The 17,943-nt window shown below is 32.3% G+C and overlaps 2 protein-coding genes and 2 pseudogenes across 2 annotated transcripts; 1 reads left to right on the top strand and 3 right to left on the bottom strand.

Annotated features, from left to right (window-relative positions):
- Nucleotides 1-1,079: 1,079 nt before the first annotated feature.
- LOC122314233 (60S ribosomal protein L34-like) lies at nt 1,080-4,015 on the top strand. Its single transcript, XM_043129700.1, has 4 exons — nt 1,080-1,318; nt 1,479-1,558; nt 3,440-3,549; nt 3,683-4,015. Exons 1-4 carry the CDS (start codon nt 1,240-1,242, stop codon nt 3,774-3,776), a joined length of 363 nt encoding a protein of 120 aa, XP_042985634.1. The 5' UTR covers nt 1,080-1,239; the 3' UTR covers nt 3,777-4,015.
- Nucleotides 4,016-4,263: 248 nt separating this feature from the next.
- LOC122314232 lies at nt 4,264-5,477 on the bottom strand (annotated as a pseudogene).
- Nucleotides 5,478-9,312: 3,835 nt separating this feature from the next.
- On the bottom strand, nt 9,313-10,592 carry LOC122314112 (glutathione S-transferase U10-like). Its single transcript, XM_043129521.1, has 2 exons — nt 10,149-10,592; nt 9,313-9,866 (listed from the first exon to the last, which is right to left on the bottom strand). Exons 1-2 carry the CDS (start codon nt 10,467-10,469, stop codon nt 9,510-9,512), a joined length of 678 nt encoding a protein of 225 aa, XP_042985455.1. The 5' UTR covers nt 10,470-10,592; the 3' UTR covers nt 9,313-9,509.
- A 6,010-nt stretch (nt 10,593-16,602) lies between these two features.
- LOC122314111 lies at nt 16,603-17,710 on the bottom strand (annotated as a pseudogene).
- Nucleotides 17,711-17,943: the final 233 nt, after the last annotated feature.

Here is a 17,943-nt window from a genome sequence, read left to right as displayed (position 1 = left end):
TTATTTTTCCAACAATTATCATTCCATTATAACTTCCAACTGAGCCATAAACAGTAAAAAAAAAGCCATGACGTGATTTGACAACTAGTTTATTCTAACAATTTAACACTACAAATGAATACATTTAACCATCAGCGTCTCTTGCTCATATGCACACACGGACTGGGAGAGGGTTATTTTGGCTAGCAATTATGGCTCAATAAATTTATAAATTGATAAAAGTTAAAATTAATATAATTTTATTGAATCCATTACAATTTCTTTTTATGCAATATATTTAAATTTTGACTAAATTTAAATTTTATTGAGACCATTTCTAATAATCTAAGAGCATTAATAATGAGCTAGTTAAAGTTAAATTTTAGCCAAAAAATAATTAAAGTATCAAATAAAATATAGTAGTGAGTTCAACAAATGAATAATATTTTTAACTTCAGATCATATGATTAGTCAAATTTGTTAGGTTGAAAGGGCTGATCAAATATTATTTTTATACTATAAAATGATGTTTCGTTCTTCCATAGGATGTTCATTCAGGATCAATTTTCTGTCTTTTGGCCACTAAACCTCATTGCTGCTAAAAACATCTCTCCCATTTTAGTTTCTTGTATAATGTATAAATTTATTTTTATTGGATTTTGATATCTACAGGGTCATTGATAATTCTTATATTTTTGTTAGTGAAGTATGCAATTGTTTTTAAATGATTTTCATGTTTTAGTATCGCAATTTATTGTTATGTGAAAATGATTAAATTCCATCCAAAAATTTCATAATTTCATTTTTCCCTTAGGATTCGATTTCATGTAAAAATGAATTTTTAGAATTAAAATAATAAAAAGTTAAAAATCAATTTTTTAATAGAATTATAAAAAATTTGTTGAATTTATTATTTTATAATATAAAAAGTGAATAGTTAAAATTTATAAAAATAAATTTTCTAGCTAAAGTTTATTAAATTCATTACTAGTGCTCTAATTATGCAACTTAATACGGTGAAACGGGTGGAATTAAGACAGTATCATCCATGGGTCCGAATCTCGGCCGTCAAACCCATTCGAGAAACAAAGACAGAGGACGCCAGAAAAGATCAACTTGGAGCCGTTTGATCTAGGGCATAAACAGTCGAAACCCTCGATATAGTCTTCTCTATCTCATTCTCGCAGGCTTAAGTCTCCTCTGCTATCGCCCAAAACCCTGGTGTAGAGAGAGAGCGAGAGAGCCCGGAACTTGTAAAAGATGGTTCAGCGTCTCACGTATCGCACGCGACACAGCTATGCCACCAAATCCAACCAGCACCGTGTCGTCAAAACCCCTGGTGAACCATTGAATATCTGTTTCTTCCTTAATTATTAGTTGTTTCTTTGTATTTATCTATGCAGTTGTGGGTTATACAAACGTTGTATTTATTTTGTGGTGTATGGGCGAGGCATTTGGTTTAAAATTTTGATTATTTGTTTGTTTTTTGGTTGTATTAGGAGGCAAACTAGTGTACCAGAGCACTAAGAAGAGGGCAAGTGGACCTAAGTGTCCCGTCACTGGAAAGAGAATCCAAGGGGTATTACTCTTCTTCTAGTTTCTTCAATGGATTCTCATTTTTTAAGCTTTTATAAATATTGAGATCTGAACCTGTCGTTTTCTATATTAATCTTTTTGTGGAGCTGATGCCGCTTTGATCTCTTTTTATGTCCAAATATAAAGCCTTTCTTTGGTGAAATCTGCGTAAAACTGCTGTAATTTGTGAAAGCAGTTATCTTACTCATCAAAGAAATGTGTGAAAACAGTGAACTGACTGGTCTTTCTGTTGAACATGAAAATGACAGAACTCTGAATGATCTCATTTTCAAATGATAGAAGATTGTAGAGAGCAAGTCTCAGCATGATTGATCTTGCTGTTGAACATGAAAATAATAGAACTCTGATTGATTTGGTTGGGTGGATTGTAGATATTAGTTTCAGCATGATCACGTGACATATTGTTATCATGTAGGTGTATTAGTTCGGTGGGGATTGAAAATGGTCTTTTCTCTAAACAGATCTAACATAGTGCCAAATTAATCTTGCTTTTGATCTGCCTCTCAAACACGTGTGGACATTTTGTTTTGCAAAGAAAAACTAGTATACTTTGAACGTGGTGTGCAAACGAGAGATGATTGGCTAGATGCTAGAACAAGTGGAGATATATGCATGGATATCTCGAGTTTGCTCACCTGATTAGTTAATACCTACAGATTTTTTCTGCATGGTAGGCATTGACATTTGTGCAAGTTTCTTTGTCAATGTTGTTCTCTGTCGGTGCCATAAATTGATATAGCTGAATATAGATCAATAAACATATGAACAAAGATCAAGATACTAAATAGTCTAGAACTTCATAGGATCCTGCTAAAGGAACATTTGTTACTCTTCAATCAGTTTTTCATATCTTTGAAGAAGAAAGTATAATTGACCCTGTACATGGGCTGCTCAAAAGTTTGCTTACCTTTTTCTTTCTATAGTTGTTTTAAGAGTTAACTCGGTGGAAAAGGCCTTTCAATTGGTTAAAGAAGGTGCATTTCAGGTTCATTCAACAATGTCCTGATGGCAGCTGTCCACAGAAGCTGCTATTCTTTTGAAGGAAATTCGACTTTTTAAACAACTATCTCAGAAAAATAATTTTGAAATGCTGGCGGTGTTTGTGTGCTGTGGTTTGGATCTACATTTGCAATCAAACATTTTCTTAAAGTTATGGAAACTTTTTCTTATGCGTAAAAACGTTATGAGCACTGAGGACCCCTTCATATAGCAACTTTGTTGATTTCTCTTCACAATAATGATGAGACATTTGTGAAGATTTGGACTTTCAGCTCTTAATGGCTGATATTTAAGCTGTTTTTATCTTTTGATATAAGGTGTCAATCTCATGTAAACATCTGAATAGGACAAGTCCAAACTGGCAACATATAAACCTCTTAGAATTTTATGGAGAATTCTGCTCTTATCTCTCTTATATAGACAGAAGAGAACAGGATATGCGTTCCACTCATTGCCAATTTTTGGTATCTGAATGCAGTACCAAACCAGAATCATATCATTGGATTCGGTAGTTTTGAGGTTTTTACCTGTTGCAGCATTATCTTTGGGCTTGAGACGGGCAAATTGTGTAGCATCCCATCTATCTCTAGGGACTACTATCCTTTTTGTCATTTGTTTTCATGTGTCACCCAATGATGAGTGGGAATGTTAAGATTTGCCTTATGTCAGGATACATTCAAGTTTAGAATGTTATTTGGATAACTTGAAAATTCAATACATGCGCAAGGTTATTTTTTTGGCAATATTATTGATTGAGGTTGTTATATTGCAATTATGGCTATAATGTGTGATACTTCATGTCGTATCCTCGTGAATATTATTAGTTTACTTTCAGCTATGATACAAATGTTTGGTGTGTTTGCAGATTCCTCATTTGAGACCTGCTGAATATAAGAGGTCTAGGTTATCTAGGAACCGAAGGACTGTTAACAGAGCTTATGGTGGGGTACTGTCTGGAGGTGCTGTCAGAGAAAGGTTTGTTCTTATTAGACCCTAGAATCAACCCTCTCTCACCCTTTTCTCTGGTTTGCATGATGGTTGTTTTAAATGTGCATCCTAAAAGTTGTGACGGAGTATATCCTATTTTTTTTTTTCAAATCTTTTGTAGGATCATTCGAGCCTTTTTGGTGGAAGAGCAAAAGATTGTGAAGAAGGTCTTGAAGATTCAAAAGGCAAAAGAAAAGCAAGTCTCAAAGAGTTAAAGATATAAAGTTTAGCGTGTTTCAAGCAGCTTTAGCATAATTTTGGCTGTGGCAGAGTGGCGAACTATGGAGAAGTAATTTGAGGTTTCCTTATTTGGATCTTTTGCATTTTTCTTTTGTTGGTTTAATGCAAGGACTCCCATTTTGTCGACAAATCCACTATTCTAAGATTTTGTTTGTTACAATGTGATCTCATATTAGTTTTCTACTCTTAATGTCGGGCTCGGATGTTTCATACAGTTACTTGTCATTTACAATCATGGTTTTCAATCACCTCAACCTGATGACTCCATGACATGCCACAATCTTTAATCCAAACGCCGGCATGCTATGTTTTCTGGTTTCCTCCGAGTCTACTAACTTCATATTTATCTTCCTCGGGGAAATTCCCCAGTGGCATTGCCTATGAAGGTTGCGTTGATGAACCTCCTTCATGTCATTTAAAATATTGGGGATGGTGATTTTATCATTATGTATACAGCTGTAGTTAATTACAAATACATATAAGATAATTGTAATGTATTTGTAAGGTAATTACAAATATATATAAGATGACAGTTTAAAGAAAAGAACAAATCACAATCCAATCGACTTTATTTATACAGCTATTAGTCGATAGTACCAAAGAACGTGAATCTTGGTTTATTCTTGTAAGATTTTTAAAGGCAGCACAAGGATCAAACTCAAGCAGACTGGAAATACTTTTGTCTCATCTTGTCAACCAGCTTGTCATGAGGTGGGAGCATCTCTTTCATCAATGGGTGGTTCTTCAGAGCAGTTACCCACGACCAAAATGTTGGGTTCGTTTCAGGGCTGAAAATCACTTCTACCACTTCACGAAAAGCTTCGTAGTTGCAAGCACTCGTGCCTACAACAATATCGAGAAACCCCAAGTTCTTGCCGTCAAAACAAGGAAATTCTGCAGGAAAATCCTTTTTGACTCCATCCTCAAACACCTTAAGCACTTCGCCGAAATCTTTGACTGCTCGTTCTCTCTCTCTTCGCCTCTTGACATGATGATCTGTGTGGTACTTACCTTAAGCTGCTAGATATAAGAAAGTCATTAGCGTTTATTCATAGAACCGTAGAGAGGGAGGGATCACAAAATTGAACAAATCATATTAGCTTAAGCTAGAGTAATACTATATTTTTCGTATTAGATTTTATTATCTTTGGTCACACATGGTGATATGACACGTTTCAAGTAGGTTAATAAGTTAGCCATTTTAGTAGAAATCCATTTAAAATTTTACATATCTACCAGTATAATTGGAAATAGTAAAATTTAAGATAAAAAAAAAACGTTTATCTTGTTATGATATACCCACCTTCTGATCATAGAAGTTGGCCCAAAAGCGAAGCTTGGCCCTCAGGTAAGGATCGTCTGGCAGTAGTTTTGGCGCGTGTTTCCAGCAATCATTGATGTATTCGAGAATAACAAGTGACTCGGCAATGGATTTTCCATTGTGAACAAGGATAGGTACTTTCTTGTGAACAGGATTGTAGTGCAGAAGCAACTTACTTTTATTTGTCAGATCTTCCTCTATGTACTCGTAAGGTATGCCCTTGAGCGCTAGGGCCATCTCAACTCTCTTGCAGTAGGAGCTGGCCCATGTCCCAAACACCACAACTTCGCTTTGTTTCTCCATTGTTGCCTCTGTGTCTCTAAGTCGGTGTAATGCAGGGCTTCCATGCAGTTTGGGGAATTTTATAGAGCTCCATCTAAGGGATTTCTTGCGTTGGCTTTTGGTGTTTGGTGAGAGTCAGCCTCAGGTTTAGTCAATGGTCATAAAGCCCAACCGGTTATAAAATTGGAGATAATACTAAAACAAGACAAAATTTAGTTGCAATTACAAATGCATATTAATATGTGTACCAATTTAATTTGATTGGTTAAAAAGTAGATTTTATTGAAAACAATACTAATTTAAATTTTGAATATAAAAGAATCAATATTAGTATGTAAATTAGTATATGACTTTATTTTTACGTAACAAAACTCTATTAACAATTTGTAAGAGGAAGACTAGAGTTTGGCTTGGGAAGAAGTTTAACTAATCGTTATTTTTTTAGAGTAAATTCGATGAAAAGGTGCAAACCTTGGCTTACTTGGCTCAAAAGAAAGATCAAAATTATTGTTTATCCGCTCGTGAATTAGGTCAGCTATAGCCAGTGCCTTGCGACTTTTCCTTTTATAGACTATTTCTAAGATTTAAGTTATTATTTTTAAAATAAATTTCGTTTTTTATTTACTATGTATTGCGTTCGTGAACATAAATCGTGGTTAAATATGATGTGGTTAAACGGATTTTCGTTAATAATAAGTTTGACATCGCATTTGAAATAAAAGAAAAATAATATTTACGGTTGTGATTATGTAAGCGTCACGTAATTATTTTGAAAAAAATAAATAAATACGATATTTATATAAAAAAATTAATTTTTTAATAATAGATCTCACTATTTTTCAAAAAAACTATACAACACTTACATACTTAACGATTATACATAATATTGTTCGTAATAAAAATATCAAAATGACTGAAATTATAAGTACAAAATAAAAAGGTTCATTTTTAAAAGGAAAAGTATAGTTGTAAGTACAATTGTGCACTAATCTGTGTACTAATGTGATGTGATTGATCAAAAAATAAATTTTATTAAAAACAGTGTTAATTTAAATTTTAAGTATGAATAAATCAGTATTGGTACATAAATTAGTGCCCAACTGTAATTATATGTAACAAAAATCTTTTTAAAAAGCCGAAACCTGTATCCATCTAAAAGTCAAACCACATTAACTATTTTAATATTTAATATCTATCTTAATTATGATTTGTTCCAAGAAAATTATAACAATATATAACAATATTCATCGTATAATCTACTACTTATCTTATAGTTTTCCTCTAAATATTGTCGAAAGATTCCCTTACCAATTCAAACATGAAAAGCAATTAAAAAAGTAATGTAATAATGTTTGATATAGTTATATATTGTGTAAATATCACATATTATTTTTAAAAAACAGTCAAGTCTACTCTTAAAAAAAATAGTTTTTTCTCATATAAGAAGTGCGCAGCAGTTGCACCTCACGATTGTAAATATTATTTCTCAATTAAAAACGTGATTCACTCAATTTTAAGTTAAAAAAATAAAATAATTCATATATATATATATATATATATATATTATACACACACATACTTTTCACTACCATTGATGCTTATAATTGCAAATACGTAGAGTACTGATAATCGCTATTGATATCGTTGTGAACATAATTGTTTGATATAAGCATCATTATTAAACCATCATCACTAATGATTAATCATATTACCATAACATAGCATACAAAGGTTTCATATTTGAAAAAACTTGATTTCGAAAAGTATCTCAAATGATGAGTTTATCTATGAATAGTAACATTTTATAGATCTCATTAAGATATCTTTTTATATATAAAGTGGCTATCTAACGGAATTTTATTGGTTTAACGGTTTTTGTTGTTTTACCGTTAAAATTAACGCCGTTAGTTACATGAATAAATTAAAGTGACTCTCTCTTCTTAAAAGTTCTTAATTTTTTAATCTCTCTCCCCAATCACTTATGAATAAATTCATAATTATTAAAATTCATGCAGCATGCATAATCCTGTAACCTATGCATTGATGATCATTTATTTATGAGGTATATTAGATATCTATATATATATATATATATTCTATTATATATATCTATATAAATTATATAAATATATATTCTATATTCTATTATATATATATGATCTTTTATATAAATTATAATTTATATATCAATTTATTTATGTGATTTAAAATTTTTATTCATTCCTTATATAAACAAAGAGAAATGTAAAATAATTAAGTTTAAATATATTTACCAACTACATTTATGAATACAATTATCCTAATAAAATATTATTTATTTATCAATTTAAATTCATTATGAAACATTAAAATCAAATAATAATATCTTATAAAAACCTTAGTATTTTATTTCTTTATAAAAATTATGTTACTTTTTAAAAATAATCGCTTTATTAAATTAAGAAAACGTGCTATCCACGTTCCTTTACTGTTAACAGTTTATCTCCTATGCTGCACATGTTTGTTTCAAGATTCTTTTTTTTTTTTTTTTTATAAATTCTAAATGCTTTAAAACTGATTTAAGTCTATCTTACTATTTGATGTTAGAATTTATATATTTTTTTTCTAAAAATATTACATTATTATTCAAAATTTTTTCCTTAATAAAAATAATATTTCTATACACTGGACGAACGTCCCTTGGACGTTGCCCAACTACTAGTATATTTAAATGTATGAAATAGGTTAAGATATGAAGAAAGAGGTTGAGATGAGTTAACTTTTTATAAAATGTTAAAAAAATAGTAAAACTCATCAATAATTAGTTTAAAATAAATTGAGATGATCTTAACAATTAAGGGAAAAATAACAGTAGTCTCTTAGATTTATTTCAAGGGAACGAAACAAGGCAGCTCATCTTCTTGCAAAGTCTGCATTACAAGGCGTGAGGTAGTTTAAAGTTGTTTTCTGTTGGAGAAATATTGCCATGATGTCAATGCACTACAAGAAAATTAGACTTTTGTTATTAATTTATTGCCATCAAAAGATTATTTGTAACTAATTTTATCTGAAAATAGTCGCAAATAAGCAGTTTTCTTGTAGTGACCTTTTTAGTGATGAATGAAGACCCAAATGCTTATTTAAAAAAAAAAAAAAAAAAAAAAAAAACATAGGTAACCAATCAATATGGTAGCGTTATTTCATAAAATGAACACTAACCTCTTTGAATTTCTCATTTGATTTGAGTTTTAAATTTTACATAAATTTATTCCATTTAAAATAAAGTTGTTAAAACAATTGTGTTTGTCATAAAATAATTATTCAAACTGTAATGATTCTTAATTATAAAAGAACTTAAAGACTCTATCACATCAATTAAATAATCCTATAATATTAAAAATAAGATGGAGGCATTTTAGTACGAAAAATAAGAGAGATGATATCTACAGTCTTAGAATGTGTGTAGTTCCTGTGTATTCCATTTGAAAAAAATGGATAGATCTAGGATTATCTTGAAAAAAGTTAATTTTTAATGGTGACACCCCCCTCCCCGGCTATATTTTCAAAGGGAGTATGTGTGGATTACATACTCCAGAACTGCATATATCATTACTTGAGAAATAATAATTATAATCTTATGATATGCATACCTTCGCGCATTGTTTTTAAAAAAATGAATAAATCTTTGATTTACATAGAAAAATTATTTTTTTAATAGTGAACTCCATTTTATATCAAAGAAAGTATAGGACTTGCACACCCTAAAACTATAGTAGATAGTAAGTTCAGATGAAATGAAAATTAAAAGTTGAAAAAATATTCTTTTATTAATATTATTATTGTTTTAAAATTTGAAAAAAAATTTAACTATTTATAATATTTTATATAAAAATTTTAAAAAAATACAATAATGAAATGAGATAAAACACTAAAATGTAACCAATCCGACTTATATTTAGTATTACTCTTTTAGCATCTAATACACACCATTTTTTTCTAAATAAAAAAAAAAGGTAAGGATGCCAATCGAAACGACATTATTTATAGGCCATTAGTCGATAGTACCAAAGAACACAAATCTTGGCTCATTCAATAAGATTTCTGAAAGGCAGCACAAGGATCAAACTCAAGCAGACTGGAAATACTTTTGTCTCATCACGGCAACCAACTTGTCATGAGGTGGGAGCATCTCTTTCATCAATGGGTGGTTCTTCAGAGCAGTTACCCACGACCAAAATGTTGGGTTCGTTTCAGGGCTGAAAATCACTGCTACCGCTTCATGAAAAGCTTCGTAGTTGCAAGCAATCGTGCCCACAACAATATCGAGAAACCCCAAGTTCTTGCCGTCAAAACAAGGAAATTCTGCAGGAATATCCTTTTTGACTCCATCCTCAAACACCTTAAGCACCTCGCCGAAATCTTTGATCGCTCGTTCTCTCTCTTCGCCTCTTGACATGATGATCTGTGTGGCACTTGCCATAAACTGCTAAATATAAGAAAGTCATTAGCGCTTATTCATAGAGCCACACGTAGAGGGAGGGATCACCAATTTGGACAAATCAATAGCTTAAGCTAGAGTAATACTATATTCTTCGTCTTAGATTTTATTATCTTTGGTCATACATGGTGATATGACATGTTTCAAGTGGTTTAATAGGTTAATTGTTTAAATAGAAAGCCCATTAAAATCTGTCATATCTATCAGTATAATTGGAAATAGTAAAATTTAAGATAAAAAACGTCTCTCTTGTTATGATATACCCACCTTCTGATCATAGAAGTTGGCCCAAAAGCGAAGTTTGGCCCTCAGGTAAGGATCCTCTGGCAGTAGTTTTGGTGCGTGTTTCCAGCAATCATCGATGTACTCGAGAATAACAAGTGACTCGGCAATGGATTTCCCATTATGAACAAGAACAGGTACCTTCTTGTGAACAGGATTGTAGTACAAAAGCGACTCACTCTTATTTGTCAGATCTTCCTCTTTGTACTCATAAGGTATGCCCTTGAGTGCAAGGGCTATCTCAACTCTCGTGCAGTAGGCGCTGGCCCATGTCCCAAACACCACAACCTCATTTTGTTTCTCCATTGTTGTCTCTGTCTCTAATGCATAGCTGCCATGCAGTTTTGGGGCATTTATAGATCAGCTTCATCTGTGGGATTTCTTGCGTTGGCTTTTGGTGTTTGGTGAGAGTAATCATCTGGTTTAGTCAATGTTCATAAAGTCCTCTCGATTATAAAATTGGAAATAATATTAACAATTTGTAAGAGGACAATTTGTAAGAGGAAGACTACTAGATCAGTTTAGCTTGGGGAAGAAGTTTAACTCGGGCCAACCCAACCCAACCCACCCCACACGCATCCTTCATCGCTTTCTCGTTCGGAAAGGCTGACCTCTCGTTTCCCCAATTTCTCTTGCCAATTAAGACGTCCATTGATTACATAGTTTAGATTAGATGAGAAAAGATGTGAAATTTTATTAAAAATTAAATAAAATATTATTATAATATAAATTTTTTTAATATTAGTTTTGTTTTAGAATTTGAAAAAAATTAAATTATTTATTATATTTTATGTAAAAATTTTAAAAAATTATAATAATTATATAATAAAATGAGATAGTTTTGTTTATCCTAAAAAGGCAAGGATAGATACTCCCAACTCCTTAGCTGTTTCCCCAGTTCCCATCACCTTTTTTTTTTTTTTTTTTATTATTATTTTTTTAAAGCAAGCTTAACCGCATTAAATTAAAAAGATAAAACATGAAAAATAGGTGGGGTTCCCCTACAACACCCCAAAGCATGCAAAGTGGTGGAAAAAAGAAAAAAAAAGAAAAGTTTATTTGGGACCAATTTCTTAATCCATATCCATTTCATACAATAGGACGTCGTCTTATAAAAAGACAAAAAAAAAAAAAGAAGTATTCGTATAAATGCAAACAATGGAACCACCGCTGGGGGTAGTGGAACCTCTGCTAGAAGCAGTGAAGATGGCGGACATACTTTCACTTGTTGTATTGAGATGATTTTTAGAAATGTCAACGATCCCTCTTACGAGATCACGAGTTAGGGAAAGTAGTAACATAGGATAACAGTCGAAGTTTGAGTCGAGCCACTAGTGAAGGGTCTGAAGCCTGCAGGGCCGCGCATGGGCACAAAAGCAACGCCAGAATGCGGCTGCACGTGGAAAACACACACTGCAAGGGCCTCGCTTCGAGCGGAATCACGATTTTCTTTCTCGAGCATGAAGATCGGCCACCGTAGAGGCTGAAAAGGTGGCACATGTTGGTCGGATGTTGCCGGAAAGTAGGAGATCGGTGAGGGTCGACGCTATAGAGAGAAAACTAAAGAAAAAAATTAGGAAAAATAGACAAATAGGAAAGCATCAAACCAGAAAAGCTATTAGAGCTGGCTAAGGGAAGAGGTGGACAAAGTAGAAGCTCTGAACCCCTTCCACCCAGTGAATGGGTGAGAACCCTGGAAACCGACATTACTAGAAATGTCTGTTGGAGAGAGAGAGAGAGAGAGAGAGAGAGAGAGAGAGAGAGAGAGGCCACTTATCTCCCCATTGCTTCTTCTATTATTTAATCTTGTAATTTTTCACCAAAAGGAAAAATAAAAATAAAAAGTATTTTTTGAACAATTGCAAATTCTCTTCCAAATGTAAATAATCACAATTGAAAGGTTTCTGGGGTGCAAACTGTGCTGCCCATCTTGAAATATCTCGTTTGATTACCCATATGAAATGAGATAAAATAAGGTAAAAGTTAAAAATTGAATAAAATATATTATAATATAATTTTTATTTTAAAATTTAAAAAGATTGATTTCTTTATTATATTTTATATGGAAGTTTGAAAAAATTGTAATGATTATATCAAATGAGATGGTTTGAACTTTTTAACCAAACAAGGACTAAAAGCTCACATATTTTTCGTTTGGTTAATTAAGCTTGACAGAGGAGAAGTATCTGACGTTCTTTGTTTAGATTGATAGGGGAGAAGTATCTTAGACATTACGATTAATTTTCTTTGGAGAATTGAAGGGGGAAAATCTCATGTGTGTTGAAGCCTGTTTAGATTGTTTGGATATTGAGATGTTTTTATCTTTATCTCATATCTTCTCATCGTATTTTATATAATCACATTTCAATATTCAAATACAATTTAAACATATACTTTTTAATTTTTAATTTTTAATTTTTTTATCTAATCATTACCTAATCATTATTATTTTTTTAAACTTTCAAACAAAACATAAAAAATAATTAAAAATTAAAAATCTTAAAATAAAATTAAAATTAAAAAATTATATTATAACAATATTTTAACTTTATAATATTTTTCTTCAATTTTTTATCTTTCCTTTTTCAAAACTTCATAAAACATTACAACTCAAATTATTTTTTTATTATTCACAAATTTCTTATATCATTTTATTCCAAAACATCCCAAGTAACCGAGGGTACATAATGGATTTTATAGTATACAATAACTAAACATTCGATGAAAAGGTCTGTAAGTAAACTAGCAAAGTTTCGTGATGACTTGCAAAATTTCGTATTGCAGATTTTACAAGATCGATCGAGCAAAGGCTTTTGTCCGCTCGAGCGAATTCAGACAGATTCAAACGCTCGACTGCCGCTCGACAGTGAGCTCGAGCAGGTTGCTGGAAAACAAAGATCGCTCGAGCGGAGACATTGGCCGCTCGAGCGAAATCAGGCAGAGTCGAACGCTCAATGTGCGTTCGACACCCCGCTCGAGCGAACATCGTATTTTGACAGATCTAGGGTCTTCTACCGTCACACTATATAAAAGTGATTTTTCACACTATGACCGTACCTTTAGACTGTAGAACATTTTTTGGGATAGAAAAAGACAGTTAGAAGGATTAAAATCATCTGTTTTGTAGAGGAAATTCCATATATTGTACGTACGTTGGAATCATACACGAGCACAGACGGGAGAAAAGCATTGAATAATTTCCTTGAGTTTTTGAAGACGAGTTGCGGCTGCGAGGAATATTTTTCAGCGTTTATTTTCTTCTAATATTCTCATAACAATTATGGTGAATTCGTTTATGTTGAATTTCATTTCATGAGCTAAATTTTATTTATTCTAAGAAAACGATGTAACCTAGTTTCGAACTATGCTTGATTGTCTATACTAATTGAAGGCAATTCTCTCTTTGTTTATCTGATTTATTCTGAGTTTATTGATTCTAATTAACTGGCCATTGATTAGATGATATTTAATCTTGTGATTTGCTATCGAAAGAGGGAATCATAGGGTAGATCTTGAATATTTCAGCATAGGTAAGTATAGAGATCGAAAGATTTGTATGAACCTATGTAGTAATTAAATCATTGGTCTTATTACTTTCTTAATTATTTAATTTGCATATTCTTGTGCAAATTGATAAACAAGAATAATTTCCAATTGACTATCGAAAGAGACTGTTGGATGAATTAGATATTTGCTAATGAACAAAAAGAATTAAATTAAATTAGCTGGATGAGAAAAGTATAGTGAAGAATTAGGTAAAATCGATTTCCTAGAAGTTTTCTTTCTCATTAATTTGATTTTCGAACCTCAGTTTTATTTCAATTGCGTATTACTCTTTGAGTTGATCTTAGTTTAATTTGCAACTACAAAAATTTTAGTGATTCATCTAGATAAAATCGAGATTAGTATAATTTTGATATTTGGCAAAAGTAAGGTACTAATCCTTGAGGATGATACTCTTCTTATCACTTTATTATAAAACTATGATACTGTGCACTTACAATTTTACACTGGTCACTTCGCTTTCTTGGGTCAAAAGAAAGGTGAAAGCGATCGTTTATCCACTCATTACTTTGGGCCAACTGAAATTAAGTTGTCTCAGAGTGGGCTTACACCGAGATCAATATACAATATTAATGGCCTTCTTGACAAAACAACAAAGCCTTTTTCGTATTAAAAGAAATGACAATTGTAGTTATAAATATGTAACTATCATACAATTATTTTTAAAAAAATAAATAAATATAAAATTTATATAAAAAAATTTATTTTTTTAATAACAGATTTTATTTTTTTTTTCAAAATAATTACCCGATACTTGCATACTCTACAACTATATATAACATTATTTACGTATTAAAGTAGTTAAAAAATATTATTTATAATCATTTTAATTATTATTCTTTTGCTATCTTATTTAGCAATTGATGAATAAGTAAAAAATAAAAATAATTTTTTTTAATTATTTAATAACATCATACTAACGGATGATGAAAGAATGTTGAATTACGTTTCTATATTAAACCAGCCTATCTAATAATTACTACATGTTAGAGGCCAACTTGAATTTCAAATATTCACTTCTCAATTAATTAAAAATAAATATATATAATTGAAAATGTAATTATGTACAAAAGCAAAAAATAAAATAAATACATGATGATTACTTGCATGCATGATTGCATATATACTCGCCCTACCATTGATGGCTAGTCTAGGGCTGCAACCCGATCAACCCGTACTGGGTTTGGACCCGATCCGACCCAACCCGTCAACAAGAAACATCAATTCAGCTCCGACCATTTCGGGTCGGGTGGTCAACCTGACTTCCCATGCCCATCAAGCATCAGATGTTGTTTCTCTTCTTCAGTGGCGGCTACGACCATTTGCTTCTACGGTGATGGGCATACGTTAGGTTAGTATTACATTTTGGATTTGTCCGACTCTGAAGCTGCAATTGGGTTGTGAGGTGCCTGGCATCATAATCCAAGGAAATGGACCTCGCGACTTGCTGCCAATTGTAGGGAACTCTTTTGCAAACATTTCCTGAAAAGTCTGTATAGAATACCTTGGCCGGCGTGCTATCAGCAATTGCTGATCGTTGCATTTCAGTATGTGTTATCGTCATTTGGATTTGTGCTTGATTTTAAGGTATTGCGCATGTACAGAAAGTCCCGTGCGAGCCTGTAACCAGAGAATCAGCAAAATGGTTAGAGAAACAGAAATGAAAATCGTTAAAAATCAGAACCCACGCTTCTTTGTGCGAAATCAAAGAAAAAAAATCATTAAAAAGTGTTGAGGCTGAGCTTCTGAAGGAAATCATCAGAACCCATGCTTCTTTGTGCGAAATCAGAGAAAAAAATCGTTAAAAAGTGTTGAGGTTGAGCTTTTGAACGAAATCATCAGAACCCACGCTTTTTTGTGCGAAATCAAAGAAAAAAATCATTAAAAAGTTTTGAGGCTGAGCTTCTGAAGGAAATCATTAGACGTTTCTTTGTGTGAAATCAGAGAAAAAAATTGTTAAAAAGTGTTGAGGCCACCATCTTTGATCTCTTCCTCGTAGAAATGACTTTAGGCGGGTTGCTTGGGTTGAAACCGGTATTTCACGGGTTCGACCTGAACATTAGTTTAAACCGTATTTAGCATTCAGGTCGTAGGGTCGAGCCATTCAGACGGACCGGATCTGTGATTTTTTTGCACAACCCTAATGGCTAGTGTTGCAAATACATAGAGTGATCATCTCTATTAATATCGTTGTGAACATAATTGTATGTTCAGTATTGGCATCAATATTAATTAAATACCTTCAGCCTCTAAAATAAAAGTTTGGAGTTCGAAACCCTCTCCCTCAAATGTATAAAAAAAAAAAATACTATAATATATATGGATCAAATATATATATGTATGTATGTATATATATAGAAATGCTAGGCATGTATCAAATTATTTTTTAATGGTGACCCCCAACCCTCCTTTTTTTTTTTCAAAGGGAGTATGTTTGGATTGCACATTCCATAATTGTATATAACATTACTTGAGAAATAATAATTATAGTCTTGAGGTATGCATGCATACCTTTAAAAAAAATGAATAAATCTATGACTTATATAGAAAAATTATTTTTTTAATAGTGGACCCCATTTTATTTCAAAGAGAGTGCAAGAGTTGCACACTCTAAAACTATGGTATGGTTTGGATAATAAGTTCAGATGAGATGAAAGTTGAAAATTGAAAAAAATATTCTTTTATTAATAATATTATTGTTTTAAAATTGAAAAAAATGAATTTTTTATAATATTTTATATAAAAATTTTAAAAAAAATGTAATGATGAAATGAGATAAAATACTAAAATATATCAAACGGACTTATATTTAACATTACTCATTTAGCATCTAATACACACTCCATTTTTTTCTAAATAAAAAAAAAAGGTAAAGGATGCCAATCGAAACGACTTTATTTATAGGCAATTAGTCAATGGTACCAAAGAACACAAATCTTGGTTTATTCAATAAGATTTCTGAAAGGCAGCACAAGGATCAAACTCAAGCAGACTGGAAATACTTTTGTCTCATCTTGGCAACCAACTTGTCATGAGGTGGGAGCATCTCTTTCATCAATGGGTGGTTCTTCAGAGCAGTTAGCCACGACCAAAATGTTGGGCTCGTTTCAGGGCTGAAAATCACTGCTACCACGCTTCATGAAAAGCTTCGTAGTTGCAAGCAATCGTGCCCACAACAATATCGAGAAACCCCAAGTTCTTGCCGTCAAAACAAGGAAATTCTGCAGGAAAATCCTTTTTGACTCCATCCTCAAACACCTTAAGCACCTCGCCGAAATCTTTGACTGCTCGTTCTCTCTCTTCGCCTCTTGACATGATGATCTGTGTGGTACTTGCCATAAACTGCTAAATATAAGAAAGTCATTAGGACAAATGGATGGAGATCATAAATTTGGACAAATAAATATCTTAAGCTAGAGTAATACTATATTCTTCGTCTTAGATTTTATTATCTTTGGTCATACATGGTATTTTATTATCTTTGGTCATACATGGTGATATGACATATTTAAAGTAGTTTAATAAGTTAATTGTTTAAATACAAAGCCAATTAAAATCTGTCATATCTATACATCAGTATAATTGGAAATAGTAAAATTTAAGATAAAAAACAACGTTTCTCTTGTTATGATATACCCACGTTCTGATCATAGAAGTTGGCCCAAAAGCGAAGTTTGGCCCTCAGGTAAGGATCCTCTGGCAGTAGTTTTGGTGCGTGTTTCCAGCAATCATCGATGTACTCGAGAATAACAAGTGACTCGGCAATGGATTTCCCATTATGAACAAGAACAGGTACCTTCTTGTGAACAGGATTGTAGTACAAAAGCGACTCACTCTTATTTGTCAGATCTTCCTCTTTGTACTCGTAAGGTATGCCCTTGAGTGCAAGGGCTATCTCAACTCTCTTGCAGTAGCCGCTGGACCATGTCCCAAACACCACAACCTCATTTTGTTTCTCCATTGTCGTCTCTGTCTCTAATGCATAGCTGCCATGCAGTTTTGGGGCATTTGTAGATCAGCTTCATCTGTGGGATTTCTTGTGTTGGCTTTTGGTGTTTGGTGAGAGTCATCATCTTGTTTAGTCAATCTTGATAAAGTCCTCTCGATTATAAAATTGGAGGTAATATTAACAATTTGTAAGAGGAAGACTACTAGATCGAGTTTAGCTTGGAGAGAAGTCTAACTTGGGCCAACCCAACCCCACCCACACGCATCC

The sequence above is a fragment of the Carya illinoinensis genome, chromosome 6 (assembly GCF_018687715.1).
Source record: "Carya illinoinensis cultivar Pawnee chromosome 6, C.illinoinensisPawnee_v1, whole genome shotgun sequence".
NCBI classification, from domain to species: Eukaryota; Viridiplantae; Streptophyta; class Magnoliopsida; order Fagales; family Juglandaceae; genus Carya; species Carya illinoinensis.
The sequence above is the reverse complement of the archived record's forward strand: the minus strand, read 5'-3'. Positions and strand labels throughout refer to the sequence as shown.